Source organism: Oryctolagus cuniculus, chromosome 5, assembly GCF_051225735.1.
Source record: "Oryctolagus cuniculus isolate XC-2025 breed Fujian yellow rabbit chromosome 5, ASM5122573v1, whole genome shotgun sequence".
In the NCBI taxonomy this organism is placed as follows: domain Eukaryota; kingdom Metazoa; phylum Chordata; class Mammalia; order Lagomorpha; family Leporidae; genus Oryctolagus; species Oryctolagus cuniculus.
The window spans coordinates 132647807-132665133 of record NC_142871.1 but is presented as its reverse complement, the minus strand read 5'-3'; the positions used below and the strand labels follow the sequence as shown (position 1 = coordinate 132665133).

Genomic DNA, 17327 nt, shown 5'->3' with positions numbered 1-17327 from the left:
CTGGCCCAGATCTGGCTGTTGCGGCCATTTGGGGAGTGAACCAGCGGATGGAAGATCTTTCTCTCTCTGTCTCTGTAACTCTGCCTTTCAAATGAGTAAATCTTTATCACATAAATCAAACTCCTGAGCAGGCCCCTCCAGGCCATTATCTGCACCCTCCGCTTCCTCCCCGACCTCTGACCTCCTCCTCTGCGCCCCCTCTCTCGCCCTGCTCTGGCCACACCGGGCAGTTCTGCAAGCAAGCCCGAGGCTTTTCTGCCACAGGGCCTTTGTCCTTGCTCCCCTCACCCAGACCCCAGCTCAAAGGTCACCTGCTCGTCCTGTCTGGAGCAGCCCCATGGCTTCAGTGCTCTCATCCCGGTCAGACTTGACCTGCTCAGTGACAACCTGTGGAAGGGTGGGTGCCTGGTGCGCTCCAAGCCACTCCGGACACCCACCCCCGAACTGCACTCCTGGGATCCGGTCCTGGCTCTGCTTCCGGCGCCAGATGAGCCCTGGCGGGCAGCAGGTAACAGCCCAAGTACTTGGGTTGCAACACCAGCCAGAGTTCCTGGCTCCTGGGTTGGCACAGTCCTGGCAAATCGCAGGTGCTTGGGGAATGAGCAAGCCCATGGGAAACTTTTGCCTCCCTCTCTCTCTCCTCTCTCGCTGCTCTTCGAATAAATAGAATAAATGTTTAAAAATGTGTCTCTCTGTTTATACCCCAGCCCCACCCTCGCGTGAGCTCTGTGGGAGAGGGGCTGTCCCGGCCATCACTGCTTCCCCAGTAAGGTGGAGCGAGCTTGCACAGGGACGTCCACCCCGCTGACCAAGTGAGCGCCTGCGTCGGCAGCGTCGGCAGCGGGACCTACGGCCACCACCAAGCTCCCCCGTGGCTCCTTCCAGCTCACAGAAAACTGCAGCCCCCAGCGGCTCTGTCTCCTGACCCGACTCGGGGGACGTGCGCGGGCCCAGGACTTCTGCCATCTCACACGGACGCGGGGCGCGGGGGAGGACTTCGGGGACCTGGCCCGGCTCTCAGAGAAGCGAAGCCAGGAAGGATGCTCCCGGGATCCTGCCCGGGCCTCTACAGCACCCAAAGACACGGGACTGCGCTGTGGGAGCCCGAGTTGTGTGGGGCCATCCGTGGGAGTGCCACGATGTGAGAGTGCCGCGAGGCGCCCTGCCGGGTCTGATCCCGTTTGTTCCTGCCTGGAAAAACACGCAGGAAGAGGGGCAGTCGGGGGTCCAGCTGAGCCGCGCTTGGAGAATCCGTGCCCACGCACCTCACCCTGGCTGTCCCCCGTCTGCACGGAGAGCCGAGGGCAGTCCTCAGAGACCCCAGACCCCAGGCCCCTTCTGGCCCCAGGGAGCCCAGGGAGCCTCCGGGGCCATTTGAAACTCTCCTCTCAGCCTCACTGTCCATCCTCTTCCCGTAACAGGATCCACATGGGCTCACACAGATGAGGAGCTCCTGAAAGGAGAGACAGACCCGGCTTTGGCCACTGAAACAGAAAGGGAAGTCTACGAGAGATTTGGGGAGGGACTGCACTTTCCAGATAAAAACAACTTTTCAAGAGGGGCCTCTGACCCTGTGCCTTGCTTCCTGTTTCTGGATATAGTTGTGATGCCTGGAGCAGAGGCAGCCATTTTGCAACCATCTGAACCTGACTCCTCTCCTCCTCAGAGCTTTCTGGCCTCATTTCCCACCTGCTTCCTCCTCTCTTCTCAAAGGTAGGTCATCCCCCAGCAGTGGCCTTGAGTCTGAACAGAGAGTTCTGTGGGCTAGGTGAGCAGGAAGGCCTCGCTCATCCCTGGTCAGTCCCCAGATGCCGACCATGGTCTCCACGGAGATCCTAACACAAAACCTCGGGAAACCCTGATGGCTTTGAAGTCCAAGGGAACTGAGTTTCTTTCTTTTTAAGATTTATTGATTTATCTGAAAGGCAGAGTTACAGAGAGAGGGAGAGACAGAAAGCGACCTTCCATCCACTGGTTCACTCCCCGGATGGCCACAAGTGCCAGGGCTGGGCCAGGCCAGAAGCCAGGAGCTTCATCCCCGTCTCCCACATGGGTGGCAGGGGTCCAAGCACTTGGGCCATCTTCCACTTTTTCCCAGGCACATTAGCAGGAAGCTGGATCGGAAGTGGAGCAGCATGGTCCTGAACTGGAGCACTGCAGATACCGACTTTACCCGCTACACCACAACACTGGCCCTGGGAATTGGGTTTGGATCCCCTCCCCCAAAATGCACTAGCTGTGGAACCCTGGGCCAGCCCCTCAACCTCTCTGAGCCTTGATCTCCTCATTAGGATTTCGGGCTCTTGTAAGGTTAAAAAGATAGAGCTGGTGTAGCAGGGCGAGATGTAAGAGGGCCACCTGTGCAGTCCCCGCCCCCGGAGTGCGGGCAGGACCTGGGGACATGCGGGGCGAGCCGCATGTGGGGTCACTCCTATGACAACAGCTGATCAGGGAGAAATGCCCATGGGCTTGGAATAAGCTGCCGCCAGGGACAACGGCCACCCAGCCAGCACCGAGGCATGGCCTGTATGGCCAAGGGTCGCTCTGGCCAGCAACCAGCGAGAACACCGGCCTTCGACCTCACGGCTGCAAGAAACAGAATCCTGAAGGGAGTTGGATGGGGCCTCCACGCCTTGGCGGGGGGATCCCAGCCCCGAGCCCCGCAGACACCTTGACTTTGGCCTGGTACGGCCCTGGGCACAGAGGTGGGCCGGGCCGGGCCCGGACTTCTGACCTATAGAAAGCAGGGATATAATAAACAGGGTCATTTCAAGCCCCTAAGCTGGTGGGAATTTTGGTGCCTGGCAACTGCAAACTAATACCCCAGTGATCTCGGTTTGGACCCCACAGGAGAGCTGGCTGGGTGGTGCAAAGACGGCTGGGCGTGGACCACTCCCTGCAGCGGAGCCCGGGGCAGGTGCGAGGTACCCGGCTAGAAGCCAGCGCCCGCCACAGGCTGCTGCCGCTGCTCCCCCGCCCCCGCTAACCGTGCCTTGCTGTAGGCAAGGGTTCAGCCCGCTGACTCTGACAGCTGCCACGCTGCCCCAGGCCCCTCCCTCCGCCTGCCTGGCAGGAGCCGGAGCTCAGAGCAGATTCACACTTTTCTCAGGGGCCCAGGGCAAAGGCGCCGGCCTGGAGAGAGCACAAAACAAGATCTCCGGGGCACAGGCAAACCGCTGCCCTGCAGCCCCACGCCAGCGGCTCGAGAGAATCCCGCAGGGCTAAGAGGCCAGGCAGGTTTGGGCTCTTCCGTGCCCCCATTTCCCGTCTCCTCTGGGGAGCCCACTCCACGGAGCAAGGCATCGCTTCCCCAGCCCGAGTGCAAAGGTTTCCTGTTTCACAGGTGCAGAAGAAGGGAGAAGAGGCTGTGGCGGCTGCTGGCGGCCGGGGAGGTGACATGGGAGCTAATGGGCCATCAGGAGTCTCCCAGCCGAGGAACTGCAAGACGCAAATGGTGCTGGGAGATGACCTGGGCCGTGGGGGAGCCGTTTGGGAACCCCTGGAGGGCTCTGCTCCAGGCAGCCTGTTCCACCTCACCAGCCCTCACTCCCCTGGCAAAGCATTCTCCCTAACCGACATGGACACGCCGCTCCAGACGCCTGCGTCACGCAGGGAATGCACACCTCGGACAACCCCTGGCCTTTGGGGAAGGGAAGAGCACGCGGCCAGGCCTGCACGGGCCTGCAGCAGGCACGGTAGCGAGGAAGTCGCGGCGGCTGCGGGCATGTGCTTCCCCGGCCGGCCGCCCCACCCACTCCCAACACCACCTCCAGAGACCCTTGAGGACCCACAAAAACCTGGGGCCCCTGTTCCAGAGACCGATGTCCATTTCCTTCCAGGAACCAAACAACAGACAACAGGATTAGCACGCTTCTTTAAAGACGGGACACGGAGGCAGTGCCGGGGTGGGTGGCATACCCAAGGGCACAAAAACGGAGCTGGGACCTGAACCCCGGCACACAGTCAGAGCTCGGGTTCTCCACTGCTGTGCCCGGCGCCCCGATGCTTCTCCATCCCCCCTAATCTTCAACCCTGAGTGTACCGAAGTTAGCAGAAATACCTGGTTTGCAGTACAGTACAGACGAGCCCAACACACACTCTGCCGAAGCAGGGGTCTGCACAGGTCCGACCCATGGGGCAGACTTGGCTGGGCCCCGTGGTGGCCCTGAGCTCTGGCTGAGACCCAATGCAGGACAGACATAGCAGGGGGCCCGGGGCTCCCCGAGGCACAGAGCAGAAAGTTCCTGGGGCTGCAGGGCCGGCAGAGGCGGAGGGGATCCTGGAGCTGGAATTCCTGGAAGTCGGTGGTGGCAACTCAGGATCTTCCCTGACACCCTGGCCCCCACCATCCCAGCTGCGCACCCTGAAGCCCTTGGAGTTCTCACCCCACCAGCCCCTCTGCCTGCCCCGTGGTGCCCCGCCCAGCAGCAGGTGCCACTTAGATGCTCAGTGCGGGGACATCACACAGCCTGCGCTCCAGCCAGGGCTGGTCACGGGGTGCAGGCGAGATGGACTTGACTTTAACAGGTGACCGTGGAGTGAAGAACATGCTAGAGAAAGCCGCTCTGTGCCTCGTCCCCCTCTCTCTACTGCCTGCTCGCTCTCCCCCACCCCTGCCTAGAACCTGGACAGCTGGATCTGGCTGAGGCAGAGACAGACCCCCGTCCTCCAGCGCCCACCCCCTAAGAAGTCTGGTCCTCGGGATGTGAGTGTCCTCATGGTCGAGGCCGAGGGCTCAGGGCCCAGGGGACACGGAAAACAGAGACTGGCGGCGGGTGTCTCGGGAGCCAGGGGGTATGTGGAAGTGTGGGGTCTGAGGCCGGGCCACTCAGGAAGGGGGACACGAAGCGACAGAGGCGTGAAGTCAGGGCAGGGGGAAGCGGGCATGTGGGGTGGGGGGGCTGTTCAGAGGCTGGGAGGTGGGAGGGCTCCGGAGACCGAGTCAACAGGCAGGCATGATTGACAGCTAGGAGGTGCAGGAGAAGGGAGAAGAGGCTGTGGCGGTTGCTAGAGGCCGGGGAGGTGACATGGGAGCTAATGGGCCATCAGGAGTCTCCCAGCCGAGGAACTGCAAGACGCAAATGGTGCTGGGAGATGACCTGGGCCGTGGGGGAGCCGTTTGGGAACCCCTGGAGGGCTCTGCTCCAGGCAGCCTCTTCCACCTCACCAGCCCTCACTCCCACTGGCCCTGTGTCTCCAATCCCTCCCTCTCACACACCCAGTCCTCCCCACACCTCTCCCTAACGCCGCAACTTCATAGTTGGGCCACAGGGCACGGAGGAAGGCTTTGACCAAAGAGACCCCAGAAGGGGACAGGGTGGGCGATTCAGTAGGACACAGCCAGGGCTCCAGAAATTGGGGGAATGGCATCTGGGGGATCCCCAGGGTGAGCTCTGCCTGTGCCACAGTGCCCCTCTGTCCCAGCAAGGCAGAGGCCCGAGGCTGGCCACAGGGAACCACTAAGGGTCCCCCCCACCCATTCTCCACCCTCTTAATGCCGGGGCAGCCTCCTCCCCCTAGCTAGCACACAGCCTGGCACCTGGGTCAACACAGCTCCTAGAGACAGCGACTGCCCCCAGCCCTGTACAACACCCCACAAAAGTGCCCCTCCTTCTCCCCTGCTGCCCTCCAACCTTCCAGTCCCTGGCTTCAGATTTTAGACCCAAGCCGTGGTCTTTCTGACCGGCGCCACTGTACGTAGGTGTGGGTTATCCATACCTCGGTGGGAATGGCTCCAACGCACCCTTTCCCAAGAGTGGGCTCTGTCGGGGGTGGGGGGACGGGTGAGGGCAGGCTTTAGAATTCTGGGGTCTAGGGCGCAGGGGCAAGGAAGGCACAACAGCTTGGGGGGCACGGGGCAAAGCACTCACTGCCACGCGTGGGGAGGGGTCGATCAGCTGGACCCCCCGTGTGGCGCTTAACCTGCTTCCCCTGGGCACTCAGGCCCCGGACCCCTGTTCCTGCGCTCCCAGCTCCTCCCAGCAACAGCCCGGGGCACAAACTTTCCCGGATGGGACCCCAGCCCGCCTTCCCCTTCGGCCGTCGCCACCCTCCCTCCGCCGGCTCGATCGCGATGGGGCAGGGGGCGTCCCGGGGCGAGGACGCTCCGAGAAGGGAGGTGCGCAGAGGCAGAGGCGCTAAGCGGCGGGAGCCGCGGGGCATCCAGGGGCAGGGGCGGGGCAGGGGACCCAGCCCGCGGGCGGCTCACCTGCAGGACACGGTGATCTCCACCTTGGTGGCCGGGATGCTGCCCGCCAAGGAGTCGAACTCGCTCAGCGACGCCATGTCCTCGGGCGGCTCCATCGCCTACCGCGCCCCCCACCCCAAATTAGTCAATTCCTGCGCGATTCACGCCTCCTCCGGAGCGCCCGCAGCCCGGGCTCACCCCCAACTCGGGAGCTGGGCTGAGCGGCCACGGGCAGAGAGGAACGCCGAGAGGGGGCGTGGGAAGTGAGAGAGGGCGGGGGTGGAGCGGCGGGGCCGAGGCTGGGGAAGGGGCGCGGGCGACGCGGCCGGCAGCCCGGGGTCTGGGGCGCCGCGCGGAGTGGTGGCCAGGGGCGCGGGGCCAGGGGCGAGGGACGAGGGCTCGGGAGACCGAGAGAGGGGCGTGGGCGGTGGGGCCGGGACGAGGCTGCGAGCGCCACCTCCTCGGCTCGAGCTCCGGCTCCGGGGCGCCCGGGCTGCGGGAAAATCAAATCTGCCCGAAGCCGCCGCCTCCCGCCTCCCGGGCGGGCTGCGTGCGGGGCCCGCGAGCGCCGGAGGGGCCGCCCGCAGGGGCCGGGGCGGGGCCGCGGGCGGGGTCTGCGCGCTGTGCGAGGGCGAGCGTGCGGGCCCGTGTGTGTCTGTGTGCGTGGCGGGCGTGGGTACGCGGCTCCGGCGGCTGGGGACCTGGGGTTGCCAGCCAGAGACGGTCAGGGTCGCGCGCGTCTCCCTCTGCGCCTGCCCTGCAGCCCCTCCCCCCCAAAGGTCTCTGTGCTGGGGGAGGGAGAGCGGTGTGCGAGCCATGGGGCCACTGTTAGAGCGGACAGGTGCAGAAGACCCCCGGGGAATGCTGGGGATAGGGGACCTCGGTCCAGAAGCGGACTCCCTATCTCCTCCTGGGGCAGTGTGCGGCGACCCCAGGCCGGGAGGGCCACTCGCTCTCCCACGACAGCCTGCTGGCCTGGCCAGGGTCGATGCTCGGGCGCTTCCCCCGTGCCGCCTCCGGGCTCGCAAGTCCGCCGCCTGAGCCTCGCGCCCGCACCCTCCCCGCCGCCGCCTGTCGTGACCACCCGGCTGAGCCAGCCCCCGGGTCTAGAAGCTTCCTCCACCAAACCGGCCTCTCCGCACGGAGTAGGCGCCTGCTGTGTGCAGGGCTGCAGGCCCTTCACTGGGGGGTGAGAGGGGGCCGCGAGGTGGCCCAGCACGGGGGCCTTGTCTCCGGCCTCCACCTGCGCGCCCACTGCCGGAAAGCACGTGGGCGGGGAGCAGTGGCGCCTTTGGGCCTTGACCTGCTGTTGGGGCCATAAGGGACGCTCCCGGTTCTGTCAGAAGCCAGCTCCCAGAACAGCAAGCGCAAGAACACATTCCTGGGGCTGGGAGGAGTGTTCCCAGTTTCCTTCCAGTCCTGGATCGGCTGAGCCTGGTTCTACCACCTGCAGCACACAGCAAGGGGCAGTGGGGTGACGCTGGGTCAGGAGCCCCCCACCCCACCCCACACCCGCTGTGGGTCTGCACCCGCGGCTTCCCCTCTCAGAATAACCCAGCTTCCTTGCCTGGGGCTGCAAAACCAGATTTAGAATCTCTGTGTCAGCTGCCCTCCGCTCCCCTACCCTAGAAATGCTCAACATGGAATAGGTGGAATAGGTTCTCCACTCACTCCTTATTATGCACTGAGCGCCGGCTGTGTGCCCAGCAGACTCTAGGGCCGCGTGGGAAACCTGGCTGATAACAAAGATTACCACTGTTTTATTTGCAAAGAGCTGGACCAGACACCATGCTTAATTTTTTTTTTTTTTGCTATGTTGTTCACATACCATAAAATCATCATTTATGCACTTAAGTGGTTTGTAGTCTCTTCACAGGGACCATGTAAGACTTTTAAATTTCTTTAAATAATTCTAGACAGGGTATTATTATCCACACTTAAGGAAGCCAGTGCCCAGAGAGGTTATACAACGTGCCCATGATCACTTAGCTGGGAACTGGCAGAGTGGGGACTTGAACCCAGGCAGTTGAGACCAAAGCCTGACCCTGCATTAGAGGCCTGACTGCCTCTTAGGACGGGGCCAGATGATGAAAGGTCTTAAAAGCCACTCAAGAAATGAGGCCCTGTTTGAGATGGCAGTGGGAGCCACTAAAATTGTTGAGCAGGTAAGTGGTGAGATTGAAATTCTACCAAGTTGGGGCTGACACAGTGGGTTAAAGCCCCAGCCTGCAGTGCCAGCATCCTACATGGGCGCTGGTTCAAGTCCTTGCTGCTCCACTTCCAATCCAGCTCTCTGCTATGGCCTGGGGAAGCAATAGAAGATGGCCCAAGTCCTTGGGCCCCTGCACCCACGTGGGAGACCTGGAAGAAGCTCCTGGCTCCTGGCTTCGGATCAGCTCAGCTCTGGCTGTTGCAGCCAATTGGGGAATGAATCTCTCTTTCTCTCTCTCTCTCTTTCTCTCTCTCTCTCTCTGGCTCTACCTTTCTCTGTAACTCTGTCTTTCAAATAAATAAAATAAATCTTTAAAAAAAAGAAGAAATTCTACCAAGTAAACCTGCAAAGTGCCAGCATTTGGAGTAGCAGCCCTAGGGAGAGTCAGTCTCTCTCTCTCTCTCTCTCTCTCTCTCTCTCTCTCTCTCTCTCCTCTCTCTCAAGATTCATTTATTTATTTCAAAGGCAGAGTGGCAAAGAGAGAAGGAAAAGCAGAGAAAGATCTTTCATCCACAGGCCCACTCACCAAATGACTGCAACAATCCCAGGCTGAGCCAGGCCCTGGCCAGGCCCAAGCCAGCAGCCAGGAACTCCATCTGGGTGGCAGGGGCCCTAGTACTTGGGTCATCATCCACAGCCTTCCCAGGCGCAATAGCAGGGTGCTGGAGCAGCTGGGACTTGAACCAGTGATCTTAGGAGATGCCAGGGTGGCAGGCACCAGCTTAACCCCTGTGCCACAATGCCATACCCCCCTCCCTTCTCTTTCTAGAAAGATGTAGGACCTTGTCTGTGTTACCCCAGTTCTCTCTTAGTCTTACATTTTCCATGGCTGGCTCTTTGGTAAAACAAAACCAGACACGCTCTATGGGTACCCCTTTGTGCCAGCTGCTGACCTAGGATCAGAGAGTAAGAAGGTGAGAAGAACACAGCATCTGCCCTAAGAGTGTCCCCAGGACAAGCAGACAGGTGAAGAGGGCCCTGGGACCAGAGAGTGGCCAACAGCTCTGCACCCAGAGCGGGACCAAGGCAGGGTCAGGAGGCGCTGACCAAAGGGGGTGATGCTGAGATGGATGTGGGGGGTGACGGCTCAGGGTAGCTCTCCCCCGAAGCAGCCCCCGAGACCAAGATGTGGCTGTGAGCGGTGTATTTGGGCGGCTAAGGACACGTGGTGTGGGGCATGGCGCATGTGGAGTTGGCACAGGGAGGGGAGGCGGCCAGTACAAGGTGCGGTGCTGGAGCCGGCGATTCCTGTGGGCCACTGGCTGCTCCCCTGGGGAACTCTGGGAGACCACAGCTGTGTGGCAGGGCAGGGAGCTAGGCAATACCACCCTGGTGCAGGCTGCGTGGCCGGGGGCTGCCCCTGGCGTTCATGTCCTGGCACTTCTGGCCTGACCAGCACAGGGTAGCCATGCAGGTTCCAGGAGCCAGAGGAAGCCTCAGGTGACGAAACGCAGGTGCTGGATGTAGGCCGTGGGCCTGGAGAGGCCCAAAGTGGTAAAGGCGAGGGCTGGGGCCAGGCGGCGGCTACTGCAGGGGAGGCCTTCTGCCAGGGCTGTGGGGCTGAGCAGGCATTCCTGGCGGGGACAGCATGATTAAGGGCCAGAGAGCCAGGGCGGGGACCTTGGTGTGACGGGAGCATAGGGTGAGGTTGGCGGGCATGGAATCCAAGGCCGGAAGGTGAGGCAGAGCCATGGCCTTCCCCTGGCACAGGGGCCATTCAGGAGGGGCCCCCAAAGGATGGATGTTTCCATGGCACCAGCCAGTGGTCCCAGAACACAAAACTTGCGGATGAGGCGCAGGGGACTGATGCTCCCAGTCCTTCTTGCTCGAATACATTGCTGATGGTTCAAATGCGGCCCCATGGACACTGCCATTGGCCGCTGTTGGGGGACCTGATGATGCCAGGTAACCGTGGTGACCTGTGATGTCCAGGCAGGCCAGCAGGTGCAGCAGACGTGCAGTCTGGTCCCGCAGCCAGATGAGAGCCAGCGGTGGCCCTGCCCCGCCCCGCCCCCCCCCCCCCCACGGGACCACTGATTAAGATCTTCGAGCACGCAGTGGGCCATGACCAGAAGATGCGGAATACTCAGCATCAGCATTTTGCTTTTGCCTTCCAAGACAGCAAACGTGCTCTCATCTGACCTAATCCTGGTGTTAATGACGGCAGAGCAATTTCAACAGGCAACTCCCAGCATCCATAAGGAGAGGAAAAGAACCGCTGAGGAGACAGCTGCAGGCCCCGCCCCTGCCCCTGCTCAGCCCTGACTGAGGCTGGGGATGGGGGAGAAGAGGGAACATCTGTGGGCCAGGGACGTGGGGGCTGTGCACACTGCACCGCAGAACAAACTAGAAAAAGACATCCTTTACTGTGGGTAGATGCAACCTGCAGCCAGACCGGGCACACGGCCTGCTGGGCAGAGTATGGGATAGATTGAGCCCCGACTTAGCCCTCAGCTGGGTGCCCTTGTGCACCGCGGCACACGGTAGCCCCAGACGCAGGAAGGAGGCACCGAGGGTGTGGCAGGAACTTGAAGCTGCCAGAGTGGTAAAGAGGCAGGGGCGATGCAGTGTCTGATTGCATCCATTAATAGAAATACTAGAAGGGGCCTGGCGGGAGACCATCTGGGTTAAGCTCTCTCTTGTACTGAAAAGCTTCGAGATGGCGGGTGATGGACTCGGGGCCACCAGACTCTTCCCACTAATAACAGCGAGGTCAGCGCCCAGGAGCCGCACTGACCTGCCCACCTCCGAAGCCGGGCGGAGAAGCCACGTTCTGTCGGGGCAGGAAGAGCATGAAGCCAGCCCTGGGACTCTGCATGCCTCCAGCCCTCATTCCTCCTGGAAGGCTGCAGCCTCCCTGCCAAAGGCACCACCGTCCCACCCGGACACCCCCCTGCCCCCACCTCCTGCGTCTCCCCCATGACAGCGCCAGCAGGCACAGCCATGTTGCAGTCCCAGGGCCCACCTGCTTCCTGTCCCCGAGATCCACCCTTCCCACCCTGCCCTGCCCTGACCCCTGCCTGCAGCCCGGTGGGCACCTACTCCCTCTCCTACTTCTGCTGCCCGCCTCTTCCTCCCAGCCCCTCCTGCTTTTCCAAGTGAGGGAGGCCTCCCTGGCCTTGGGTCTAGCGCCTGGGCAGGTTGTGTCACCCCTCCACTCCCCCCTTCCCCGGGACCTCTGTGGCTTCCTGCCTCTCTTCTTTCTGCCCCCTCCCTGACAGCCATTCTGGCCTCTTTCCCGGCCCCGCAGCCTCCCGCCTCTGGGCCTTTGTACATGGGACACCCTGCCCTTGGGCTCCCCAGGTCTCGGTTGAATGTCCCCTCCAGACGCTGACCAGGGTGCCCCAGACCTCTCATCCCCTCTCTCATGGCATTTTCTGTGTCTGCAGCTCTCTGCAGGCAGAGACTGTGGGGTCCACTGTTGCACCCCAGCCCCTCGGGCAGCCCCGAGTGGCACATAGAGAGCACACACGGCAGGTGCCTGAGCAGAGACGTCAGCTCCTCCAGGAGGGCCCAGGCAGCACACCCATGCCACCTGCCCGTCCCTCCAGCAAACGGCTCTTCAGCGCCGATGGTGATGCCAGCTCCTGGCTGTGTGTGACACGCTCCGGTGGGGGTCCCCCGGGCCTCTAGGCTGGTACTGCAGGGAAGTGGCTGGTTCTTAGGTGTTGCTGTCACTCAGAGGCAGTGAGGATTTCGCATTGGTCACGCCCCTCATCCTCGCTCCTGTCCCGCTGCGTGCCATGTGCTGTGCCAGGGCCTGGCTGGGCGCACGGGAAGGGACGTAGCTCCGGGCAGCCCAGTGCAGTGCAGCTGAGCGCTCGTGCTGGCTTGTGTGGTCGGAGGCTGCAGAACAGTGAGCTGGACCTGCTCCACGTTTTCAGAGGAGGAAGCAAAGTTCTCCGGTAGCTCTGTGGCTGAACTTGCCTCAGCTCACACGGCCAGGCGGCAGGGACAGGAGGAGAACCTAGGGCTCTGCGGGTCCCAAACCCCGGAAGGTCGCCACCCTGCTCCCCAGGCCTCGCTCGGGGTCCTGCCCTGGAGCCTGTCTATGCCAACATAGCCACGGCCCCACCCCCCAAGCCTGCAGGGCCCTGTCCAGCACCACAGGGTCTGACCTCAGGCCCTCGACCGCTCGGCTTTTCACGTCCAGGTGTAGACGCGGCTGCCTGTTTCATCCTCAGGCCGCCTACGTTTAACCAGATGCTCTGGGTGGCGTGGGGAGCCTTGATATCCAGCTCTCGTAGAGCTTACAGATCTGGAAACTGAGGCCTAGGGAGGGAAAGCCCGTCCCCCGTGGACAGCGGCTACAGCTGGTGGGAATCAGAGCCCAGGCCCTGACCTCTCCTCAGGTCCTTCGCAGCCACGGGCCGCCGGGGCCTCCTGCTGAGGGACAAAGACAGATGCCATCCCTGGGCCTGTGCCCTGGCGGGCCCCGCCCATCTGCCCTCAGGCCTTCGCCCCAGCCGGGGCTCAAGGCCCCCTGCCTCTCCTCTGCCATTGCCTCTTGCCTGGCCCAAATCCCACTCATCTCTTAGGGACCATCTCCTGCAGGAAGCTGCCTGGATTTCCCCAGCCTGACTACTCTCCCCTTCCATTGAACACCAGAGCGCTTGCCTTAGGCAGGTTTTTCTCTGCTGTCCCCCACCCCTGGCAGCCAGTGTGCCCTGAGGGCAGGAACCAGGCTGCTGGCCTCAGGCCTCCACAGCCTGGCGTTTCCCAGCCTCCTGCTCCTCCTGTCTTTGTGCCGGCTTTAGCTCCATGTGAACGTACCTCCCCCCAGCCAGGCTGGCGGGACACCTGCTGGACTGCCTCTCTCCAGCCCACCAAGTCCATGTCCCCTGCTGGAGCATCCTGGGAAAGGGAGCGTGAAGCCTCACGTGGCTTCAGAGGCTTAAAGGCAAACCAGGGCCTCTTCTGAGGTCCCCGCCTGCCACCGGCACATTTGGCGACATCCGCCTTGGCTTGCTCAGGTCCAGGCAAGGGACATAGAGAGGGCCCTCTCTGTGTCGGTTCTGCCCCACCGGAAGTCCCTCCCCTTCCTCCCTGCCCAGTGGCCCCCCTCAGGCTGAGGCTCAGCCACTGCTCCTTGGCTGCACCTGCTCTGGGGTGGCCCAAGGAGCCAACGAGGATGAAGCACATTTTTGCAAAGCTTGAAATTCCTGTTCACGCCGAGCTGCCTGTATTTGTCTGCCTGGCTGCGGAAGGTAACGGAACCGTGCACAGACTGCCACAAGGCTGGCTTCGTGCGGAGCCCCGGGCTCGCCTGCTTGCGTTTCTCAGCCGCCCGCTGAGATCCGCCCCCACCCCCACCCCCGGTTTATTAGCTCTGGCCCCGCGGTGGAAGAGGCGCTCATCAGACACACTTCACATCTTGCCTCCGTCACCTCTGCCTAAGAACATTGCCCTGATTACGGCAAGGATGTGTTCCCCAGGTCTCGGATGATCCTGGCAGGAGGCTGGGCGAGGCGCAGCTGCCAGCCTGCCCCAGGTTGGGTGGGAGCCAGAGGGTGTGGTCTCGCTGCTGTCTCTCATTGGCTGCCTGCTTCTCAAGTTCCCTCAGCTTGGCAATGGGGATACACACACACACACACACACACACACCACCCTCTCCAGAGCTGCACGAGATCCCAATTAGATGAGGGTATGCTCGGAGCTCCCTGCAAGAAAATACTGTCACAGGGCTGGTGCTGTGGTGTAGTGGGTTGGGCCGCTGCCTGCAGCACTGGCATCTTGTATTGGCACCAATTCGAGACTGCTCCACTTCTGATCCAGCTCTCTGCCATGGCCTGGGAAAGCAGCAGAAGATGGCCCAAGTGTTTGGGGCCCTGCACCCACGTGGGAGACCCAGAAGAAGCTCCTGACTTTGGATCAACTCAGTTCTGGCCATTTGGGGAGTGAACCAGCAGATAGAAGATATCTCTCTCTCTCTCTCTCTCTCTCTCTCTCTCCTTCTCTCTTTCTGTAACTCTTCCAAATAAATAAATCTTAAAAAAAAAAAAAAGAAGAAAAGAAAATGAAAATACTGTCATCAAATCAGTTTAGACCAGAGGCAGTGAGAATGACAGTCTGAGTCTCTCATTCCTTTTTTTAAATTTACATTTTATTTCTATATTTTAAACATTTGATAGAGACAGAAAGAGCTCCCATCCCATAGTTTACTCCTTGAGCTCCAACAGGCGGGGCCAGGCCTATGCCAGGAGGCTGGAGCGCACTCCAGGTCCCCCTCAGTGGGTGGCAGGGATCCCAGCACCTGAGCCTTCACTTGCTGCCTCCCAGGGCGGGCACCCACAGGAAGTGCGAACCCAGGCGCTCTGCACTGGGATGCATGGGGCGTCTTAACCACAAGGCCCAGTGCTTGGCCCTGAGCCTCTCGTGCTACAGGTAGAAAAATGAAAGCGCGGGGAAGGAGGCCAGCAAGGGCGTAGTGATCAGTCCTGGCTTGAAAATCGCTCTCCATAGGTTTCGAGCTGGAGAGAGGAGGAAGCAAGGACTGGTAGGGAAACTGTCTCTGAGTTCAGAGTGTGTGAGCGGGGAGAGAAGACCCCAGGCTTGCAGCCCGGCCCCGCCAGAGCCCAGCCAACGTCTGTGATACGGACGTGGCCAGGCCGTGTTCGCGGCTCCTCGGAGCAGATGAGACGGAATGAGGTGTGGAGAGCACTCAGCACACAGAGGTCCCTCCCTCCCCGCGCTTGATCTCACAAGGTGTGGCAAAGGCGTGTTCTGCAGGCACGCACAAGCGAGCATTTTCCTTCAGAGCGGAAGGTCACCAAAGACAATTGTGATCTCTGGGTTCCCCTCCCTTCGGGGGCTTTTCTTATACTCGGAATGTGGGGTGGCCATACTCCCCCCACCCCCGTTGGTATAATGAGGATGTATAAAAACTGCTGCTGAGGCCGGCGCCGCGACTCACTAGGCTAATCCTCCGCCTGCGGCACCCCGGGTTCTAGTCCTGGTTGGGGCACCAGATTCTGTCCCGGTTGCCCCTCTTCCAGGCCAGCTCTCTGTTGTGGCCCGGGAAGGCAGTGGAGGATGGCCCAGGTGCTTGGGCCCTGCACCCGCATGGGAGACCAGGAGAAGCACCTGGCTCCTGGCTTCGGATTGGCGCAGCGCACTGGCCGTAGCGGCCATTTGCGGGAGGTGAACCAACGGAAGACCTTTCTCTCTGTCTCTCTCTCTCTGTCTCTCTCACTGTCAAATAACTCTGCCTGTCAAAAAAAAAAAAAAAAAAAAAAACTGCTGCTGATTCCACCGCCACCACCTCTGTTGAGAGCCCCCTCCCAGGCCTCCTAATGGGGCCGCGGATACCCCTGCTCCCCCCTCACCAGGAGAGCGTTTCTGTGAGCCTGGCTGAGTGCTGAGGCTAACACAGTTCAGATCTAATAAACACACTGCCAGGGTCACTTGCGCTCCTCCTTCCTGCCGTGCCCGCAGCTGGGGCTGGGGCCACCAGACTGGACACACCGGCACACTGTTCCTTTTCTGCGCCTCCTCTTCCTCCTCTGTGTGTCACAGGTGCAGCTAACCAGGAAAAGAGCCGGACTCGGGATCGTGGGAGACCTGGAGGAGGCTCTTGGCTCCTGGTTTCAGATTGGTTCAGCTCTGGCCTGGCCACTGCAGCCATTTGGAGAGTGAACCAGCGGATGGAGGACCTTTCTCTCTGTCTCTCCCTCTCATTGTCTATAAATCTATCTCTCAAATAAATAAATAAAATCTTTTAAAAATTAGTTACTGTTAAAAGAATAAATTCAACTTTAAAGTGGAATATTAAGCAGCCTAGAGGCAACTGGCTTTAAAAAAAAGTGATTTATTGATTTATTTGAAAGTCAGAGTTACAGAGAGTGATCTTCCAACTGCTGCTTCACTCCCCAAAAGGCTGCAATGCCCGGGGCTGGGCCAGGCCAAAGCCAGGGACCAGGAGCTTCCTCCCAGTCTCCCACATGGGTGCAGGGGCCCAAGCATCTGGGTCGTCTTCTGCTGCTTTCCTAGGCACGTTAGCAGGGAGTTGGATCAGAAGTGGGGCAGCCAGGACACGAACCGGCGCCCATGTGGGATGTCGGCGTCACAGGCGGCAGGTTTACAGGCTACACTACAACGCCGGGTCCTGGAACTGGCTATTGATGAGGACTACTAGAGGACCAGGCCCTCCCTGGTCACAAGGGTGTATCCAGCACTGTGTGTGTGGTGGGCTTCCTTTCCACCCAGGCCAGCAGACAGGGAGGAGGGCTCGTCAGCCTGAGCCGAGCGAGCGCCGCCACAGGCTTCCCGTGCCAGGCCAACGTCTCGTGCAGTCTGAGCAGTCCTCCCGCATCTAAAGGAGGCAGGCAGGTTCAGCAACATCAAAGGCCTTAGCAAGGCCGCTTCTGCTTTTTGAAGAAGCTACAAGGCCAAACTGCATTCCTAGCGGCCCCTGGTGGCAGCTTTCCAGAACTGCATGCTAATTGGAAACTTGGCAGGGGACCCAGTCTTAGAATGACCTATATTCAGGGACTTGGGGGTACAAGGGGCCTAGTTCAAATCTTCACTTGATGAATGAGGATACCAAGTTGCAAAGGTAAAGTGATTTGCCCAAGGTCACACGAAGGCCTCACATCGCTCTGTCCACAAACCCTGCCCACGGTGGTTTCACGTGCAGTTAGGGATCTTGAATGTGGAGGAACACATGAGGACCCAATTTCTACATCAGACTGTGGCAGCCTTCGGAGTGGACCCCAAGGGGCTTTCTTCCCTACACCTCGCTTCTCTTATATCTGTGAGAGCCCCTGTCCGGGCATTTACCAAGTCATAAACTCTGCAGGTAACAGGGCTGAGGCCACCAAGCGCCCCGGAGGGTACTCCGCCACTTTAACACACGGGCTTCTCGGTGCCTCCTCCTCCACCTGCTGCAGGAACTGAAAGGGACTACAGTGACGGCTCAGACTGCCTCTA

The 17327-nt window shown here is 60.8% G+C and overlaps 1 protein-coding gene across 2 annotated transcripts in view; it reads right to left on the bottom strand.

Moving 5' to 3' along the window:
* Positions 1-6801, bottom strand: part of CPNE5 (copine 5) — an 82973-nt gene extending 76172 nt beyond the window's left edge. Inside the window, exon 1 of one of the 2 annotated variants that reach the window (XM_008262846.5) lies at positions 6209-6801. In XM_008262846.5, coding sequence (XP_008261068.1) covers positions 6209-6303 — 95 coding nt within the window. In that variant the 5' untranslated portion in view covers positions 6304-6801. The remainder of the gene's footprint in view (positions 1-6208) is intronic. The other variant, XM_051854801.3, reaches the window with a different exon arrangement.
* Between the last annotated feature and the right edge of the window lie 10526 nt (positions 6802-17327).